Below are 17937 nucleotides of genomic sequence, written 5' to 3'. Positions count from 1 at the left end.
AAGGAATTTTGTAAATGTCCAAATGATGCACCAACTTCTATTGAAGCGGCCAAGAAAATTATGGAGTTTCATTTGATGATTTCATCTAGATTAATTGAATAAGCTTGACCATTGTCTACAAAAGGTTTAAGATCTACTAGACATGATAGGAGAACCTGTGAATAGGGGTCCCAACGGGTTGGATTTGGTCTGGATCTAAGCACATCCAAGTCCATATCTTCGTTCCTTGAATAGTCTGAATCTGAATGGATCCGAAAGATCACATCCGAATCTGATCTGACACTACTATACGCTAAATGAATGGATAAACCAAATCCAACCATTTGGATTTGAATCTTTATCGGATTTTCACTACATTTGTCTATGCTATTTCCTTACTTTAAAATAAACTATGAAAGCCAATTTGATTTAATGGTTTTATATTCAAATTTCCAATGAGCTGAGAAATCCTCATGTATCAACAAGCATAACAGGGTATATATATCTCATGTATCAACAAACTTTTCTAAACAATTTGACAGCTTACAAAGAGCTTCCTTGGTGCCACCACCAACTCTATTTCCTGCATTGTCATTCATCCTGGCAAAAAAAATATACTCAAACCTGCTAATAAATTCATTATAATGTTTTAAAGGAAAAATGAATTGACCAAAAATAGTTCCTGCATTGTCATGCATCCTGGCAAAAAAATATACCCAAACCTGCTAATAAATTCATTATAATGTTTTTAAAGGAAAAAATAAATTGACAAAAAATATTTCCTGCATTGTCATGCATCCTGTTAAAAAATATGCCCAATGCTTAAATGAGAGCTTCCACCACATATTGATTATCTTGAATCCAAGTCAACACCTGAAAATAAAAGAAAAATACACGAACTCACATTATTAAGGAAAAACTAAAACAAAGATAATGAACTTTCCAAAATATGGATCAATAAACTTTATTTTGTAAACAAATACATGTATAAAAAAAGTAATAGCATACCAAACTTAATGTGAAGCAACGGTAGACACGGGGATTGCCAAAATATCGTGTGCCATAACTGAAATAATGAGATAGTTTGGAGAGTTAATTTTCCACCAGTTCAAAATATTGAATGTCTTCTTGTGGGAAGACAGGTTCTTGCAAGTACAAGTCCAACTCTGCCTTTTGACTTTCATTTTGAGATATCTTACTGAGATATGCATTGAATCCACTTATCTTTCTTGCACTAGTCATCATGTCCATTGAAACTTGGCCACTAGATCCACCATGATTGTTGTTTTCCATTGTCTCAAAAAAAATTCAGTTATCAGTGTTATTATTTTTTGCATGAAGATAGCCAATGCCAGCATTTGTGTAGAGGGTTGTGCAAATTTCAGTTATCATCCAGGAGCAGAGGCGGAGCCACATTAAGCGGACAAAACCCGAACCCGAACCCGAACCCGAACCCGAACCCGAACCCAGTGAGTAGTTATTTGGGTGGGTTCGAGTATATACCCTAATGGGTCGGGTACCCGACTTGTGGTCATTTAGCTAGTCCGAATGCCCCTAGGTTGGTTCTCAGATCTCAGCCTGTCTCATTTATGTGTTTTAAAATAGGGGATTTGAAATCCTGGTTAGATGTTTTGATTTGAAATCTCAGACCCTCCGGCTTTTATGTCCAACATTGGCTTTCTGCCGTGAATAAAAACTGGGGTTAGGTAGTCCCACAAGTAAAGAAAAGAAGGGTGAAGGAAAAACGGATATTAAGATTGGATTAGGGAAATATTGGCTACACTCCTGGGTTCAGGATCCACAAGCGAAACTCCTTTTTTTATATGTGACTGCCTCAAAGGGGTTTGGTGCAGTGGGATGGGGTCTAGGCCGCTAGTTTCGTGGTTTAGGTTCAAATTTCATGGGCATCACCCCTTGTGCAAGCCCAAGCGTGGGGACTCCTTATGAACAAGGGGTAAAGCCCATGGAGTTTAACACTGTCAGAACAGATCATAAGTATGGCAGGCAGAATCAGCGTGACTAGGTCTTTAATCTTGAGAGCGGTCTCTCTCTCTCTCTCTATATATATATATATATATACATATATATATATATATATATATATAGAGAGAGAGAGAGAGAGAGAGAGAGAGAGAGAGATTGCTTTGGTCGAATCTGATGTGTAGATTAGATTTTTTTGGGGGTTGAAAAAAGCGAAGGCCAACAATGTGCCCAACTTTCACCCATCAAAAAATCACACTTAAATGACAAAAATAAGTTCTAAGAGTCAATTATTACTATTTTGATAATCTTGGGTTTGCAACCTTCAAGTGTAGGTAGTATTTTCTTGTTGGTCTGGCTTTTTTGAAAAACATGGCAATCAATACGTGTAAACTCATTTGCTTAATAAAAATCTTTTTTAATTTTGGCCTATTTACAAACACTTAGCCTAAGCTATTCTCAAAAGTTAGGTATGTGTTTGTAAATAGACCAGAAGTTAGGCATGTTGTTGTAAATTTGTCCTTTTTATGAGAATTCTAATCTTTCCAATTAGGGGTGGCAATCGGGTCGGGTTGGTGGGTCAACATACCTCAACTCTAACCTGACCTGTTTATTAAACGGGTCGGCTGTGGCAAACACGAACCCTACCCGTTTATTAAATGGGTAACCCGACACGACCCGCCAACCCGCTTAATAAACTGGTTGGGTCGGGTAAACGGGTTAGCGGGTCAGGTTGGCTGGTTGACCCGCTCGCCTAACCCATTTATTAAACGGGTCAGCCGGGTTGGCGGGTTGGGATACCCCTAACATGAACCCGACCCGTTTAATAAACGGGTTAGGCGGGTCGACCCGTTTATTAAACGGGTTCGTTTTTTCCCAACCCGAACCCGCCTGAGAGGCGGGTCGGGTTGGCGGGTCGTGTCAGGTTTTGCCACCCCTATTTCCAATCCTTTTGTCCCTGCGTTTCAAATGCGATAAACACTTCGGGTGTGATTTCTTTTGGTTATAAATTTAAAAAACCCATGCTTTATGTGGGCCCCACCATGTCAAGGAAAACGAGCACTCGAGGTACCCTGCACTTCAATGGCGAACTCCTTGGCTGAAATGTTCCTTGAAAAGGATCCGATCGGCTGACGGTTGGTCTTGGATACAGACCCGGTTTGTGTATTTCTCCGTATCATAGTACACCCGCTTGGGGCGAATTAAAGGGGTGTAATGTAAATGGATCAGATGTGATGGAAAATCCAAACCATTCATATGTTACTTTCAGATATAAAACAATGCAGGAACGAGTATTTGGATCGGAGTCAGATCCAGACTTACATGAGTGGACTTTTGCTGGTGTTGAATTAGGACTCGAGTCAATAATTTTCTATCAGATTCGTGTAGGGATGTAAACGAGTTGGACTTGGGACACAGCTAATCTAACTTAATGGGGATCTGGATTCAGATTTAGAGTTGGATAAAGGTAACTAATATCAAATTTGGATCACACTTGCTTAAAATCCGACATTTACATATATCCATGTTAGGATTTTTCTTGGATTCAAACTGGGATTCAAATGCAAAACTTGACCCAACTATTAATCAGATCCAATTTTAGATACAAAATTCGACTAAATGGATTTGAATTCGGCCAGATATCCAGCCTGAATCCTAATCGTCTGCATCACTAGGTTCGTGTCCGGATGTACTTTTTCCTTGTATAATGGAACCCCTTTTGCCAACCTCTCTTTACAAGATGTAGTAGCATCGCATCAATTTCGGATTCGAACTCAGCCGTAGTACATCGGGTCTAATCTGGACCCTGACATGTATCTGGACTTGGTCCTTAAATTTCGGATTCAATTCGGATCTAATTTGATTTGGACTGTATCCGACCCGTTTGCCTCCTGGTTGACGGTGTCCTTTGCCGAAGAGAGTAACTATAAAAGGCCGATGAAGCCGGAATCTGGAAAGCGAGTCTCTCGAATTCGATCTCTCCCACTCCGCTATTCCGCCGCCATCGTTTGCCCCGAAGCCCTAGGGTTAGGGTCAGGATTCTTTAGCGTCACTTTTGCCGTGGTTCGATCCTAAAACCCTAGAGTTTTATCTGTCTCCGAATGGAGGAATCCGAGGTCCGAGACGGCCTCGCGAAGGCTTCGCTCGCGGAGGAGGAAGGCAAAGCCCTAAGCAAAAAGGCCGCGAAGAAGGAAGCCACCAAGGCCGAGAAGCTTAAGCGTCAACAAGAGGCTGCCGCGGCCGCAGCTGCCGCCGCGGCTGCCGAGGAGTCCGATCCCCTCACTGAGAACTACGGCGATGTGCCGCTGGAGGAGCTCCAGTCGAAGGCGATCAGCGGCCGGAGTTGGACGAAGATCGGGTCGTTGACGGCGGAGTTGGAGAGCTCTGAGGTGTGGATCCGCGGGCAGGCGCAGACGATCCGCGCCGTGAGCAGGAACATGGCGTTTGTGGTGCTGAGGGAGATGGGGTTCACCGTCCAGTGCGTCGTTACCGTGAGGCCGGGCGAGGTCAGTAGGCAGATGGTGAGGTTCGTTAGCGGTTTTAGTCGGGAGTCGTTCATCGATGTCTATGGCGTCATTTCAGTGCCTGGAACGGCGATCAAGGGTGCTTCGCAGCAGGTATGATTGTTGTTTTATTCTACTGACTTGTTTTGGAGAGGAGATTTGGATGTGTTATTTGAAGAACTCTAGTTTTATCATGGTCTTAGTTTAATTGTTTCTGTTAATTTCCATACGGATGAAACTGAGGTTGATATGAAATTGGTGATCCCTAGATGTTTGGTATTGAAGAATGAGTTTTCTTGTAGGTTTTAGTTCTGATTTGTCTGTGAATAAAATGTTGGTGAAATTGGTACATATACTAATGTGACCATACAGCTAGGCAGGATTTCTAAGAAATTAAATTGGCTACTTGGTACTTGTTAGTGAGAGAAGAAGGCATCAAAATAAATGGCGGTTCCTTTCAATCATTTCACTTCAAACGTGTTCTGATTTTTCTGTGGATGAAAATGTGGTTGAAATCAACATATATACTAATGTGACCATACAGCTAGGCATGACTTCTAATAAAGTGAATTTGCTATTTGGTGATTGTTAAGAGAAGACATTAAAAGAAATGATTACTTTCAAGCATTTCACTTCAAACATAATTGGAATTGTATCTGATCCCTGGTTTCTTTATGCTTCTGGTTCATCTTCAGGTGGAAATTCAAGTGAAAAAAGTTTACTGTGTTAATAAAGCCGTGCCAAATTTGCCTATCAACATTGAGGATGCTGCCCGGAGTGAAACTGAGTTTGAACGAGCTGAGAAGGTGACCTGATAGCTTCATTTTTCTTTTGGGTTTTGTTTGTTGTTCATGAAAAAATAATTGTGCTAATGAGGTTTATGATTGGAGATCTGCTTTAATAGAGCTCTTTTTTGGAGCAACATATGCAGAGTGATGTAAGAGCAAGATTAAAGATCAGAGTGAAAATTAGGATTTTTTATATTACATTCTTGAAACATAGGAAAAATCTACCTAATGGAGTTGCAATGGTTGTGGTGTTTTGAATAGGTTTTAGTGTGCAATATTGAAAATTAGCATCTTAACACTTTTGTAACAATTAGGACATCATAAACAGTATAAGTACCAAATTTCCAATAAACTACAACTAATACCATTCATTTAAATTAAAACTATTTTCAGTTTCCTTATTCTCCTGAATACTGCCGGTCCCAAGCCCGGATAAAGGAGGAGGGTTGCGGTAGGCCTGTGACAGCCAGCATAAAAACTTTGTCATATCCTATGAAAATGAACCAATATGAGAATTTCGTTGGGGCGTTCCCTACTGAGCGACGCACTGTACTCTCTAGGCCCGGAGGCAGTGATAAATGTGCAAGGGTTGCTAGGTCGTCGCCCAGAAGCGACGCGTCACACCGGCGCCCGGGTGTGGTGTCAAATAGGCAAGGGTTCCCTCACTTTGTTGGACGGGTGGGGGTAAAGAAGTTAGTCCAAGACCATAAAATTAGGTTAGCCACTTGGAACATAGGGTCTTTAACTGGTAAGTTGGTAGAGTTAGTAGATGTTATGTGTAGGAGAAAGATTGATATTTTATGTCTTCAAGAGACCAAATGGGTAGGTGAGAAAGCTAAAGTGATAGAACCTTGGGGATATAAGATTTGGTATACAGGAATAAATAGGAATAGGAATGGAGTAGGGATTGTTATGAGTCGTCAGTTTATAGATAATGTAGTTGAGGTCCGTAGGAAGGGTGATAGAATTTTACTTATTAAATTAGTATTAGGTACGGATATTATTAATATTATTAGTGTTTATGCACCTCAAGTAGGTTTAGATGATTCCATTAAGCATCAATTTTGGGAAGATTTAGATGGAGTAGTACAAGAGACATCTTATGGAGAAAAGCTTTTCATCGGCGGTGACCTTAATGGACATGTAGGCATTAGTAGGGATGGATTTGAGAATATCCATGGAGGCTATGGTATAGGAGAAAGAAATGAAAGTGGAGAAAGGATTTTAGATTTTTGTTTGTCCTATGATATGATCTTAGCAAACACTTGGTTTAGGAAGAGGGAGTCTCACCTAGTAACATTTAAAAGTGGGGTTAATACGAGTCAGATAGATTTTTTCCTACTTAGAAAGATAGATAGGGATTGTTGCATCGATTGTAAGGTTATACCAGGAGAAAGTGTAGCTACACAACATAGAGTCTTAATTTTAGATCTTAGAATTAGACAATGCCGCAAAAGGGATAGACATAGGATAGATCCTAGAATTAAGTGGTGGGCACTGAAAGGAGCTAAACAAGGAATGTTTGTAGAGCAGGTAGTTAAGGAAGTTGATTGGTGTCTCGAGGAGGATTCAGAATCAATGTGGAATAAGATAGCGGGTGGTATGAGAAAAGTAGCTAAGGAGGTATTGGGTGAGTCTAAAGGCGGTGCACCACTAGGTAAGGATACATCGTGGTGGAACGAGGATGTCAAATTAGCTATTAAGGTTAAAAGAGAGTGTTATAGAAATCTAAGTAAGAGTCGTGATAATGAGAATTTGAAGAAGTATATGATAGCAAAGAAGGAAGCTAAAAAAGTTGTTCGAAACGCGAGGGCTAAGGTATATAAGGAGGTTTATGACAAGTTGGATACCAAAGAAGGCGAGAAGGATATTTATAGGCTTGCAAAGATGAGAGATAGGAAATCGAAGGATTTGGGTATGGTTAGATGTATCAAAGATGAAACGCAAAGGGTTTTAGTCAAAGATGAGGAGATTAAGGAGAGATGGAAAGATTATTTTGATAAGCTATTTAATGATAGTCATGCTCAAGATCTTGGAGACTTCTCCATTCCTTTTCATGAGATAAATCGTGACTTCATGCGCAAGATTCAAAAGAAAGAGATTGCAGAGGCTTTGAAGAAAATGAAATCAAGAAGGGCAGTTGGCCCAGATGGTATACCTATCGAGGCTTGGAAATGCTTAGGAGAGAAAGGTTTAGAATGGTTGACAAATCTTTTTAACTTGATTTGACGAACAAATAAGATGCCTAATGAGTGGAGGAAGAGTACTTTGGTGCCTTTATATAAGAATAAGGGTGATATACAAGATTGCACAAACTATCGTGGTATAAAACTCATGAGTCATACTATGAAACTTTGGGAGAGGGTGATTGAGTCTAGGTTGAGGAAGGTTGTCATGATATCGGAGAATCAATTTGGTTTTATGCCTGGAAGATCAACTATGGAAGCTATACATCTTCTTAGACAACTTATTGAAAGATATAGAGAGAGGAACAAAGATTTGCATATGGTTTTTATTGATTTAGAGAAGGCATACGATAGAGTACCTAGGGACGTTCTCTGGTGGACAATGATGAAGAAAGGTGTTTCTCTCAAGTACATTAGTATAATTAAAGATATGTATGAAGGAGTAGTAACCAATGTCCGCACTTGTGGAGGGGTGACAACCAATTTTCCGATAACGGTTGGGTTACATCAAGGATCTGCTTTAAGCCCTTTCCTATTTGCGATAGTGATGGATGAGCTTACGAGATCAATTCAAGAAAATGTACCGTGGTGTATGTTGTTTGCTGATGATATTGTTTTGATTGATGAGTCTAGAGCTGGGGTTAATGCTAAGTTAGAATTATGGAGACAGACATTGGAAGCTAGAGGTTTTAAGTTGAGTAAGAGTAAGACTGAATATATGGAATGTCGGTTTAGTAAGCAACGAAGTAGTGATGGGAGTGTAGTGAAGCTTGGTGAGCAAGATATACCGGTGAATGATTATTTCAAATATCTGGGATCCATCATTCAAAAGTATGGAGAAATTGATGGAGATGTAAATCATAGGATAAAGGTTGGGTGGATGAAATGGAAAAGTGCTACTGGAGTGCTGTGCGATCGTAGAATGCCATTGCGGTTAAAGGGAAAGTTTTATAGGACGACTATTAGACCCGCTTTACTATATGGTACGGAATGTTGGGCTGCCAAGAGACATCATATTCAAAAAATGAGTGTAGCTGAGATGCGGATGCTTAGATGGATGTGTGGGAATACAATAAAAGATAAGATTCGGAACGAAGAGATATGTAAGAAGGTAGGTGTTGCACCCATTGAAAATAAGATGCGAGAGAATCGTTTACGGTGGTTTGGACATATTCGGCGAAGGCCTAATGATGCTCCAGTTAGAAGGTTGGAGAAATGGGAAAATATATTAGTTAAAAGAGGTCGGGGTAGGCCTAGGAAGACTTGGATGGAGATGATAGGAAATGATATGAATGCTTTGAACCTCACCGAGGACATGGCGTTGGATAGAAATGATTGGAGGAAAAGGATTCATGTGGAAGACCCAAAATGAATTTCTTTTTTGGTTCATATCGCTGACCCCAATTGTTTTGGGATGAAGGCGTAGTTGTTGTTGTTGTTGTTTTGTTGTTATTCTCCTGAATACTATGTTACAAATGTTTGTGTGATACATGGCCATATGTGGATATTGGCATGTTTACCACAAATTTGTACGCCAAACAAATTTTAAAATAGCATGGTGCGAATTAATCCACTTCTCCCATCTTGATTCCATTTTGTGCATGCATGAAACCACCATATTATATAATAATTGTGGGGGTGTATATATTTATGGTGAATTATAACATCTAGGACTAGAGATTTGAACTTGACCTTAGGTGATGATGATGGAAAGGTCTTCTTTAAAGATGATCAAGTCAAGGATCAACAACAAACAACAACAACTACGCCTTCATACATATCTTTAATTATACTAATGTACTTGAGAGAAACACCTTTCTTCATCATTGTCCACCAGAGAACGTCCCTAGGTACTCTATCGTATGCCTTCTCCAAATCAATAAAAACCATATGCAAATCTTTGTTCCTCTATCTATTTTTCTCAATAAGTTGTCTAAGAAGATGTATAGCTTCCATAGTTGATCTTTCGGGCATAAAACCAAATTGATTCTCCGATATCATGACAACCTTCTTCAACCTAGACTCAATCACCCTCTCCCAAAGTTTCATAGTATGACTTATGAGATGATCAAGTCAAGGATGTATGGAGAAAATATTTTTGCAACTCGCGAAATAAATGAAATATAGCAAGAGAAAGAATCAAACCATGGTCTGATTGACAAATTAGTGATGAAGAAATGAAATAACAAGAAAGAAAATGAAGACAAATGAAATAGTAGGTCTAGATGGGTGTTTGTTGAATTTTGGATTCAATGGGTTAGATTTTGATGGAGAAAGAGTATTTTGGCCCTTGTATATAAGAAATAAATGTGGCATCTAAATTCCTCTAACTATAGAGATACTAAACTTATGAGCCATAATATGAAGCTTTGTTGATAATAATAGAACAATGACTAAGAAGAAAGTCACATGTTTTAAAGAATCAATTTGGTTTTATGCTAGGAAGATCAACTATAGATGCTATTTTCTTGTTAAGACAACTCATGAAAATTTGTAAGGAAAGGAGAAGAGATTTGCATATGGTCTTTATTGATTTAATAAGAGCTTGTGGTAAAGCTGGAAGAAAACTCATATGGTCAATATTGAAGAAGGAAGAGATCTTGTATAAATATATTGGAATTATTCAAGGTATGCATGCTATAATTGTTAGGACTATGTATGGTGAAAGAGGTATGTTTCCATTTAGATCGAGCTGAACCATGGATTAAGTTTGAGCCTGTACCCATTTGCCTTAATCATATTTGAAGTAAACATTTTTTGTCGAAGATTAGATCCCTTGGTATGTGTTGTTTGCAGTTGACATGATAGCAGAACATTTAACAAACTTCTGGTATTGGTAGATTGAGTTTCGGGGTTTGGGTTTTGAATAATTGTAAATGGATATAGAGCCGATATGTAGGATTCGTTTGGCTGAGGGAAGCTAGTGAAATTGTGAGTTTTCCATTTCTATTGAGAAATAAATAGGAAATTGTTCTGTAATTATGCAAGTAGGTTTTGGAATGAAAATTGAGAAGTCTGTGGTGGAACTCTCCCTGTAAATGGATCCCTAACAATTTCACTCTCTCTCTCTCCTTCCTCAATTTCACATGTTCATCACTGTTGAGGTAACATTTTTGATTGAATCCCAAAGGGAGGGCTATCAATTGGTATCAAAGCGCCCAATTCTCAGAAAGATCATGGCAAACTGGGACTTCAAAAACAAACCTTTCTGCAAGAAATGTCAGCAACAATCCAAAAGATGAACCAACAATTTTTCAGATTGTTGAAAACATCAAGCACTTGATCATCTTGCAAAACGTATAGAGATAGCAACACAACAAGAGTTTGATGAAATTTCTAACATGCCTTTAATGGGGAGTAGCAAACATTATCAACTAGCCAAGGTCATGATGGCTTAGATGAAGAGGGTGTAACGACCCCAACTCATACCACTGAAAAATGTAGATTTTTTTTAAGAACCATTGCGAAAATATTTTCAGAGACCCGGGCATTTACAGTTACAGTCATCATTGGATAACTCAACCAACCACAAGGGATCTTACACTTATCGTCCAAACCATAACAAACCAAATTTTATTGATTAAGAAATAATAGTCATAAGACAATTGCATTAGAAATCAGAGTGCATAGACAATTAAATGTAAGAAAAAAGTAAAAAAAACAGAGCCATGCTGTCCATCTGTGAAGTTGTCTAGCAAACGTGTAGCACTCGTAGCTTTCTCAGAAGCGAGTCGCTTCACTGATCCCATACGACTGTAAAAACTACAAAAGTAGGTGTAAAAAATGCGAGAAATTCTGTGTACGAATCCTTCTAATGAAATAAATGAGCATAAATAATACAGATAAGATTCATGCAATAACTTAGAGGTATGCAATTATGACAAATTCATAACTCGATTAAGCATTCATGCAATAGAGACAATTATTAAGCATGAGAGAACATTTAATAAATAACAGAGATTACAATTTAAGTAATACAATCATTTAACATGCATTAGGGAACAACGTTATGTATTCACCAATATTTTATAGTTAAGAGAATCGGTAAACATGCATGATCTAATGCATAGTAGGAATATGCATGACTTAAGTGCAATGCATGAGTAAAGTATTACATCTTATTAGAATTTTCTTTTCATATGCATGTCCCTATTAAATGCACACCTATGTCACACAGACTCTTCTAACAGGGCACCGTACCCGCATCGCACCCACACCCAGGCGAGTGCGACACTTGAACATAGCTTCCTTTGTGTTAGGTGAAGTCAACCACATTGAGGTCCATTTCTATCCAAAAGTAGTTTCAGTTAACCCTAATCAAGTCCATTTTTATCTATATTATATATATAAATACATAAATGCACAGACATACATAGTGTTAACTTAAAACTGTTAAAATATATATATATATATATATATATATATATATATATATATATATATATATATATATATATATATATATATACCCTCCTCACACCCCCAACCCAAGCTTTTTTAAAGTGCCGCATCATCGCACCCGCACCAACACCCGCACCTATGTGACATAGGTGTACACAATTTAAATTCCTCTTTTTAATTGTCGCCTGCGGATACACCAAACAGGTAAAATCTTCGAGGTCAAGTTAGGTTCTCCGGGTAGCTTAGCACACAATTTGTATTTTATTACTGGGTTCTAAACTTAGCCCTCATTTGGAAATATGTTAACATCATTGTATATATTGCATATCGTTATGATTTTTGCATATGGTGCATCGATGATCGAAATGAATCATCGTGGGCCTGGTGGGCCTCGAGGTTTGGTTTTCCTCTTCTTTATTTATTTTAAATACATCTCAAAAATCATATAAATAATTTGCACTGTATTGCACTGTTCTATGTTTTTTCGTAGGTGGTGCTCCCGTGATGGTTCTCGTAGGGGAATATGCGAGCTTTTGATTTTGTTTACATGCTGAATTGCAAATTAAAGAAATGAGTTAATAATAATCAAATAAAGATAAAAGAACAGTGTAATATACGTCCTGAAATCTCCCATCGGAAGAATGAGAATCTTAGAGTTTCGGTTTTGGGAGACTACGAGGATACAAAAACTCTGTATGCACTATTTGATTTCTCCTGAACCCGATATTGAGGTTTTTTCTCCTAGCCACAGTTTTAGGGAGAATCCACAACTTTACCTGGGGGTGGTGTATAGACACGACTGTTGTTTTGGTCTACCAAGAAAAGTGACACTTGTGGATAAGTGGTTCATGGTGTCCCCAACATTAGATGGGTGGTCTAATGTTCCGACCACGAAATTCAGAATGTATAGATGGTCCTGTGTAGTGGTATTTGATATGGGAGACAGGGATTATCAGCAATATTTCCAATTCGGGAGTCATTGAATTCTTATACAACTGGATTCTTCTAAATTGAAACTTTGTAGAGTTCAAAACTGACATGTTTGATTGGTTGTTTCACCAACTTAGATGCTCACCGAGTATGACAATGATGGTTCCATTGAACCCTAACAAGGAGAACACTGATGTGGTTAGCTTTATCTGCATACTGTCTGATTGTGTATCATTTGAATCTCATAGCATTGGGCTTAATATTCATGAGACTTGACATTCACAAAGGTTTCCAATTCACATGTATGTGAGAAACACTAAATCAGAGTTAGCATGCAATTTGTTTGATGACACACTCCAGAAAAACATTGTCTCAAGGAAGACAATTCTCATAGACTATGATAAACATGTTCTAGGGAATGTTACACATGGTTGGTTTGATGGAATGTGGGTGAGCATTGATGAAGCCGGTTCTATAGCAATCATGAGTGTTTTATCAGCTGGTAGCTGTTTGGTGTTAGTTGATCAAGATTGTGCTGCCCATGCCTTTCAGCTTGAACTCACTAATGTTGGTTATTGTGTCTTGTCATCAAATAGATATGTTGGCTATCAGGAGAGAGGAGAAGTGGCCGAGATGCTTACGGATTTCACACAGTTGTCAATGACATTTCCCATTGGCCATGAAACTGCAAAAACGTCTAACATGCCTAGGGATATTCAAGAGGAAACCACTTATACAGGAATCTGTAGCCATGATCAAGTATGGAACCTCACTGGCACTCCAACAACTTAAAGAGAGTAAAAAACCTTGTAAAATTTTGGGAATCTGAAAAAATAATATTGGTTCTGTTGTTACCAACTAATGTTGTTGTAGCAAACAAATTTGCGGTTGATGCAGAGAGTAAGGTTGAATTGACTCTTGTAATACCTGATGGCTGCATGGAGTTTCACATTGTGCCAGAACCAAACAATACATTCTGTAAGTCATTGGATTCTGCACATACAGTAGCTCTATGTTTTTCTCTAGAACCTATGTTTGTGCTCCGGAGAGCATTTCAAATGTTATGTTTGTGTGGCCATGTTGATGGAAACGTTGCAGTGGAACATAGTAGGCTTGCTTTGCTTCATGTTGAGGTTGGTATGAATGTCATGATTGCTCATCTTGTACTAGGATGTGATAAGCAAATAATTTCACTTCAGATGAGGATCAAGGAGAAATCTTTTTGCCAGATCAGGAATCTTTATTGCACATATGGACCCACATTTTAGATCTTGTTCCTAACAAGGAAAGTATTGTGAAGACACGGCTGTTTGTTTCCTCTAATGAAATTGATGGCATAGTTGGAAGGGTCGTTTTGCTTGCTTGGATATATGGGTCAAGTATTTTAGAGGTAATGATCTTACCAATGGAAGATCATCCATCATGCACATTAGAAATTGATAAGTTTGTTCAAATTGTTGGTGAGATAAGAGAGGCCTGTCAAGCTCATCGGACACACTTAGATAGTTATATTGGTAATATGGACAGAATTGAGCATAACCCTCCCACTATCTGCTGAGAACCTGCAAGATACAACAATGCCATTGCCAACAAAGGATGGACAAGATGGATTCAGAGATTGGGTTACAGAGAAAAGCAATGCTCATAAAGAGGTGCCTCTAGCATTTGGAAGATTCCCTACAATCTTGAGTCTAGTCAATTTGCCGTGTTCCCAGTCAATTCCAAAGCCCAGACTGTCTATTAAAAACACCATCATCACTGCCACTAAACTAACAGAATGCAAGCACCTTCAACCAGTTGAAGCTGCAGTCTGTCAACTGCAACTCGGCCAGATTCAATACACCTCAAATCTATTGATTGTTATAGATTTTTATACTACGGAATCAGGAATTTCTCTGCAATTTGCATTAAATGTTTTGTTAATTTGGATCTGTGCCAATTTGATTCATGTTAGAAGTTAAGAGGTTCTTTGATAGTAATAACCATATTCACAGGTATCACCGATATTTTGAAAATATCGTGATATTAAAACCATAAATTGGAAAAACACTATTAAAGGTAAAGTATCATGATATTTTCAAAAGATCAGCATTTTATATATATCGCGATATTACAGCTATCGCAACCCAAGCAGCAGCTATTTTTTAAAACTGTTAGTGCGAGGGTATTTGGTTTTTTTAAAAAAAGGGGATACATACGTCCTTATTTTTTTAATAGGTTAGTTTTGATATAAACTCTAAAATGCATAACTGTTTAGGGTTACCTTTTAAAACATTTAAGAAAAGTAAGGGGTTGACCCCTCTTGACTACATTAACAGGGAAAGAAAGAACCCCTTTTTCTTGAGTTCTTGTCTGGGGCAACGAAGAAAGAAAGAACCTGATATTCTCAGGTTCTCTATTGTGTCAACAGGGAAAGAAAGAAGGAAGAGAAAGCGGAAGGGAAGGAAGAAAGGAAGGAAAGAAGAAAGAGGAAGGGAAGGAAGAAAATAAGGAAAGAAAGAAAAGGAAAGGAAAGGGGAGGTGTCACTCAGTGGCTGCCCTGCGATAGGGAAAGAAAGAAGAGAAGCGAAGGGAAGGAAGAAAAGAAGGAAAGAAAGGAAGGGAAATGGAAATGGAAATGGGGGCTGTCGTTGGCTGCCCTGCAACAGGGGATGAGAAGGGAAGAAAGAAAAAAGAAGAAGGAAAGAAATAGGAAAGCAATGAAGAAAAGAAAGAGGAAGAGGATAAAGAAAAGAAGGAAAGAAAGGGAAGGGAAGGAAAGGGAAAGGGAAAGGGAAAGGGAAAGGGAAAGGGAAAGGGAAAGGGAAAGGGGGGTTGTTGGTGGCTGCCATGTGATAGGAAAAGAAAAAAGGAAAGAGGAAGAGGGCTGTTGGTGGCTGCCATGCGACAGGGGAAGAAAGAAGGATGGAAGAGAAGAAAGGAATGGAAGGAAAGAAAGAAGAAAAAATGCCCTAGAGACAAAGATGATTTTTGGCAGCATAAAAAAAACCTAGGAGATGGAAAAGTGTTATGTAACTATTGCAAAATATAATTTTCAGGAGGAATCACTTGGTTTAAGTACAATTTGGTTGAAATTAGTAAAAAAGATGTAAAAGCATGTAAAGGAGTTCTAGGGTTTGGTAAAAAATATGACAATTACAGTATGTCTAGAGGTGGAGAAACCAGTCAAGAGGAGTAAGATCACATCTTATATGGATGCAACAAGTGCACATGGGAGTAGTTCATTACTGGGTGCGATTTGTAGCAAGCCTCTTTTTTCTTCTTCATTAAGGGGCACTCAAAAACAATGCTTGAAATGTGGGAAAACAAGAAAAATAACATATTGATAGTCTTCTTTTTGATGTTCTTGTTATGAACAATCTGCTTTTAATTTGTTAAGATCTGTGGAGTTCAAAAATTTGCTTATTGCAATTGGTAATCATGACCCTGGTTATATGCCACCAAGTAGTGAGATTGCAAGAACAAAAATGTTGGATGCGGCAAAACAAAAAAATTCCAAATATGTAGAAGATGTTAAATCTTCTTGGTCTACTACTGGGTGCACTATTCTGTCAGATATTTGGGCTTTCGCAATTCTCTTCCCTTAGTATGGGTCCTCATTATGTCTAAAACAAGTTGCTTGTTGTAGATACATGAGGCAATTTATCAATATCTTCCAACATCAAATCAATCTCATGTGCAGCACATGATGTTTTGAGTATATTGGGAAACTTGTATTCGAGAATATGCCCTGCTTTTCTGTAATTGCTCCCATTATCAGTCTTAATTTGGACGAAATTTTGAGGCTCAATCTCTTCTATATGAGTTAGAAAATCAACAATAAAACATGCATCTTTGATTTTCCCTTCTTATTTTATATGCTTGCAATCAATCTTGAAACAAGAAGAAAACCTTAGATTTATGGTTGCCTCATCTGAACGGAGCAAGTTAGACGTTACTAGGGAGGGTGACAGGTGAGAAGTGACACACAATTCAAGGGGGAAGATTTTTGGAAAAATGAGAAGGACATCATTGCGGTTGTAGAACCATTGTTTAGAGTTTTAAGAATGACAGATGGAGAAGGAACTACAATTGGTTATTTGTATGGGGCATTAGATCGGGCAAAAGAAGCCATCACGAGAGTTCTTAATGTTGAAATCAACAAGTATAAGGTGTATTGGGATATCATTGACAAGAGATGAAACACTCTTGTGCACAACCCTTTACATGCTGCAACAACTTATTGGAATCCTCTTTTCTTTTGGGATAATAAGGTCAAATTGGATAGAGAAGTTAGGACAATACTTGACATTGTTACCAATAGAATGGTTCCCAAAGAAGAACAAAAAGAGCTGGCATTAGAGTTGATGAAGTACCGTGCTAGGGATTCTAAATTGTTCAAAGAAGGGTTGGCTATGGATCTCACCTACTCAACATATCCAAGTAAGTTTTTTTCTCATTGTTTTTAATTATGTATAATTTCATTTATAAATATATTATTTATCAAATATTCAATGTAAGAACACGGAATTAACAAACAAAATGTTTAAGTTTTTTAGCTGCCTTCTCCTAGCACCACAAACCTTATTGGAAATTCCCATTGTACAATCTGCAAAATATTTTCAAATAGGATTATGGGTCATAGTGGGTCCAAAATTTAATACACCCACAATAAGAAAGTTAATGGTAAGTGCTAATTAGTGAAAAAATAAAGAATGTCGTTTAAAATGGTTTGGACATTTTGTGCGAGACTAATCACTACTAATAAAAAAGGTGGGCAGAACTCAAGTAGAAATTAGGAAAAAGACAAAACCATAGAAGACTTTGGAAGACAATGAGAGAAAATATAAAAAACTATAAAGTGATTCTTGGGGTACTATACTGTGCAACCGACTCCATGTAGCTGGGATAATGCTTGACGATGATGGCAACAATATCACCAATATATATTTGCATGTATTCTCGTTAGGGGTGTCAACGGGTCGGATTTACCTGGACCTGACCTGGACCAAACCCTATATGGTCCAGGTATGGTGACAAATAAGAATCGATGAAGACCAGGGTCTGGACCCAAAGGTCCGATTAATACATGTACCCGGGTATAGTTTGTGAAATTTTATACCAGACCCAGATCTGAACCGAGTTTCGATTAAGACCCGCAATTTTCCAATGTAAAAATGATAAAAAATA

General features: G+C 38.2%; 1 protein-coding gene across 1 annotated transcript in view; it reads left to right on the top strand.

The window, feature by feature from the left end:
- Positions 1-3897: 3897 nt before the first annotated feature.
- LOC149843301 (aspartate--tRNA ligase 1, cytoplasmic-like) overlaps positions 3898-17937 on the top strand; it is a 40392-nt gene continuing 26352 nt past the window's right edge. Inside the window, exons 1-2 of the mRNA XM_089999710.1 lie at positions 3898-4577; positions 5159-5269. Coding sequence (XP_089855836.1) covers positions 4062-4577; positions 5159-5269 — 627 coding nt within the window. The 5' untranslated portion in view covers positions 3898-4061. The remainder of the gene's footprint in view (positions 4578-5158; positions 5270-17937) is intronic.

Source organism: Nuphar pumila, chromosome 3, assembly GCF_984573655.1.
Source record: "Nuphar pumila chromosome 3, dmNupPumi1.hap1.1, whole genome shotgun sequence".
Taxonomy (NCBI): Eukaryota; Viridiplantae; Streptophyta; class Magnoliopsida; order Nymphaeales; family Nymphaeaceae; genus Nuphar; species Nuphar pumila.
This window is presented reverse-complemented; position numbering and strand designations above follow the sequence as displayed.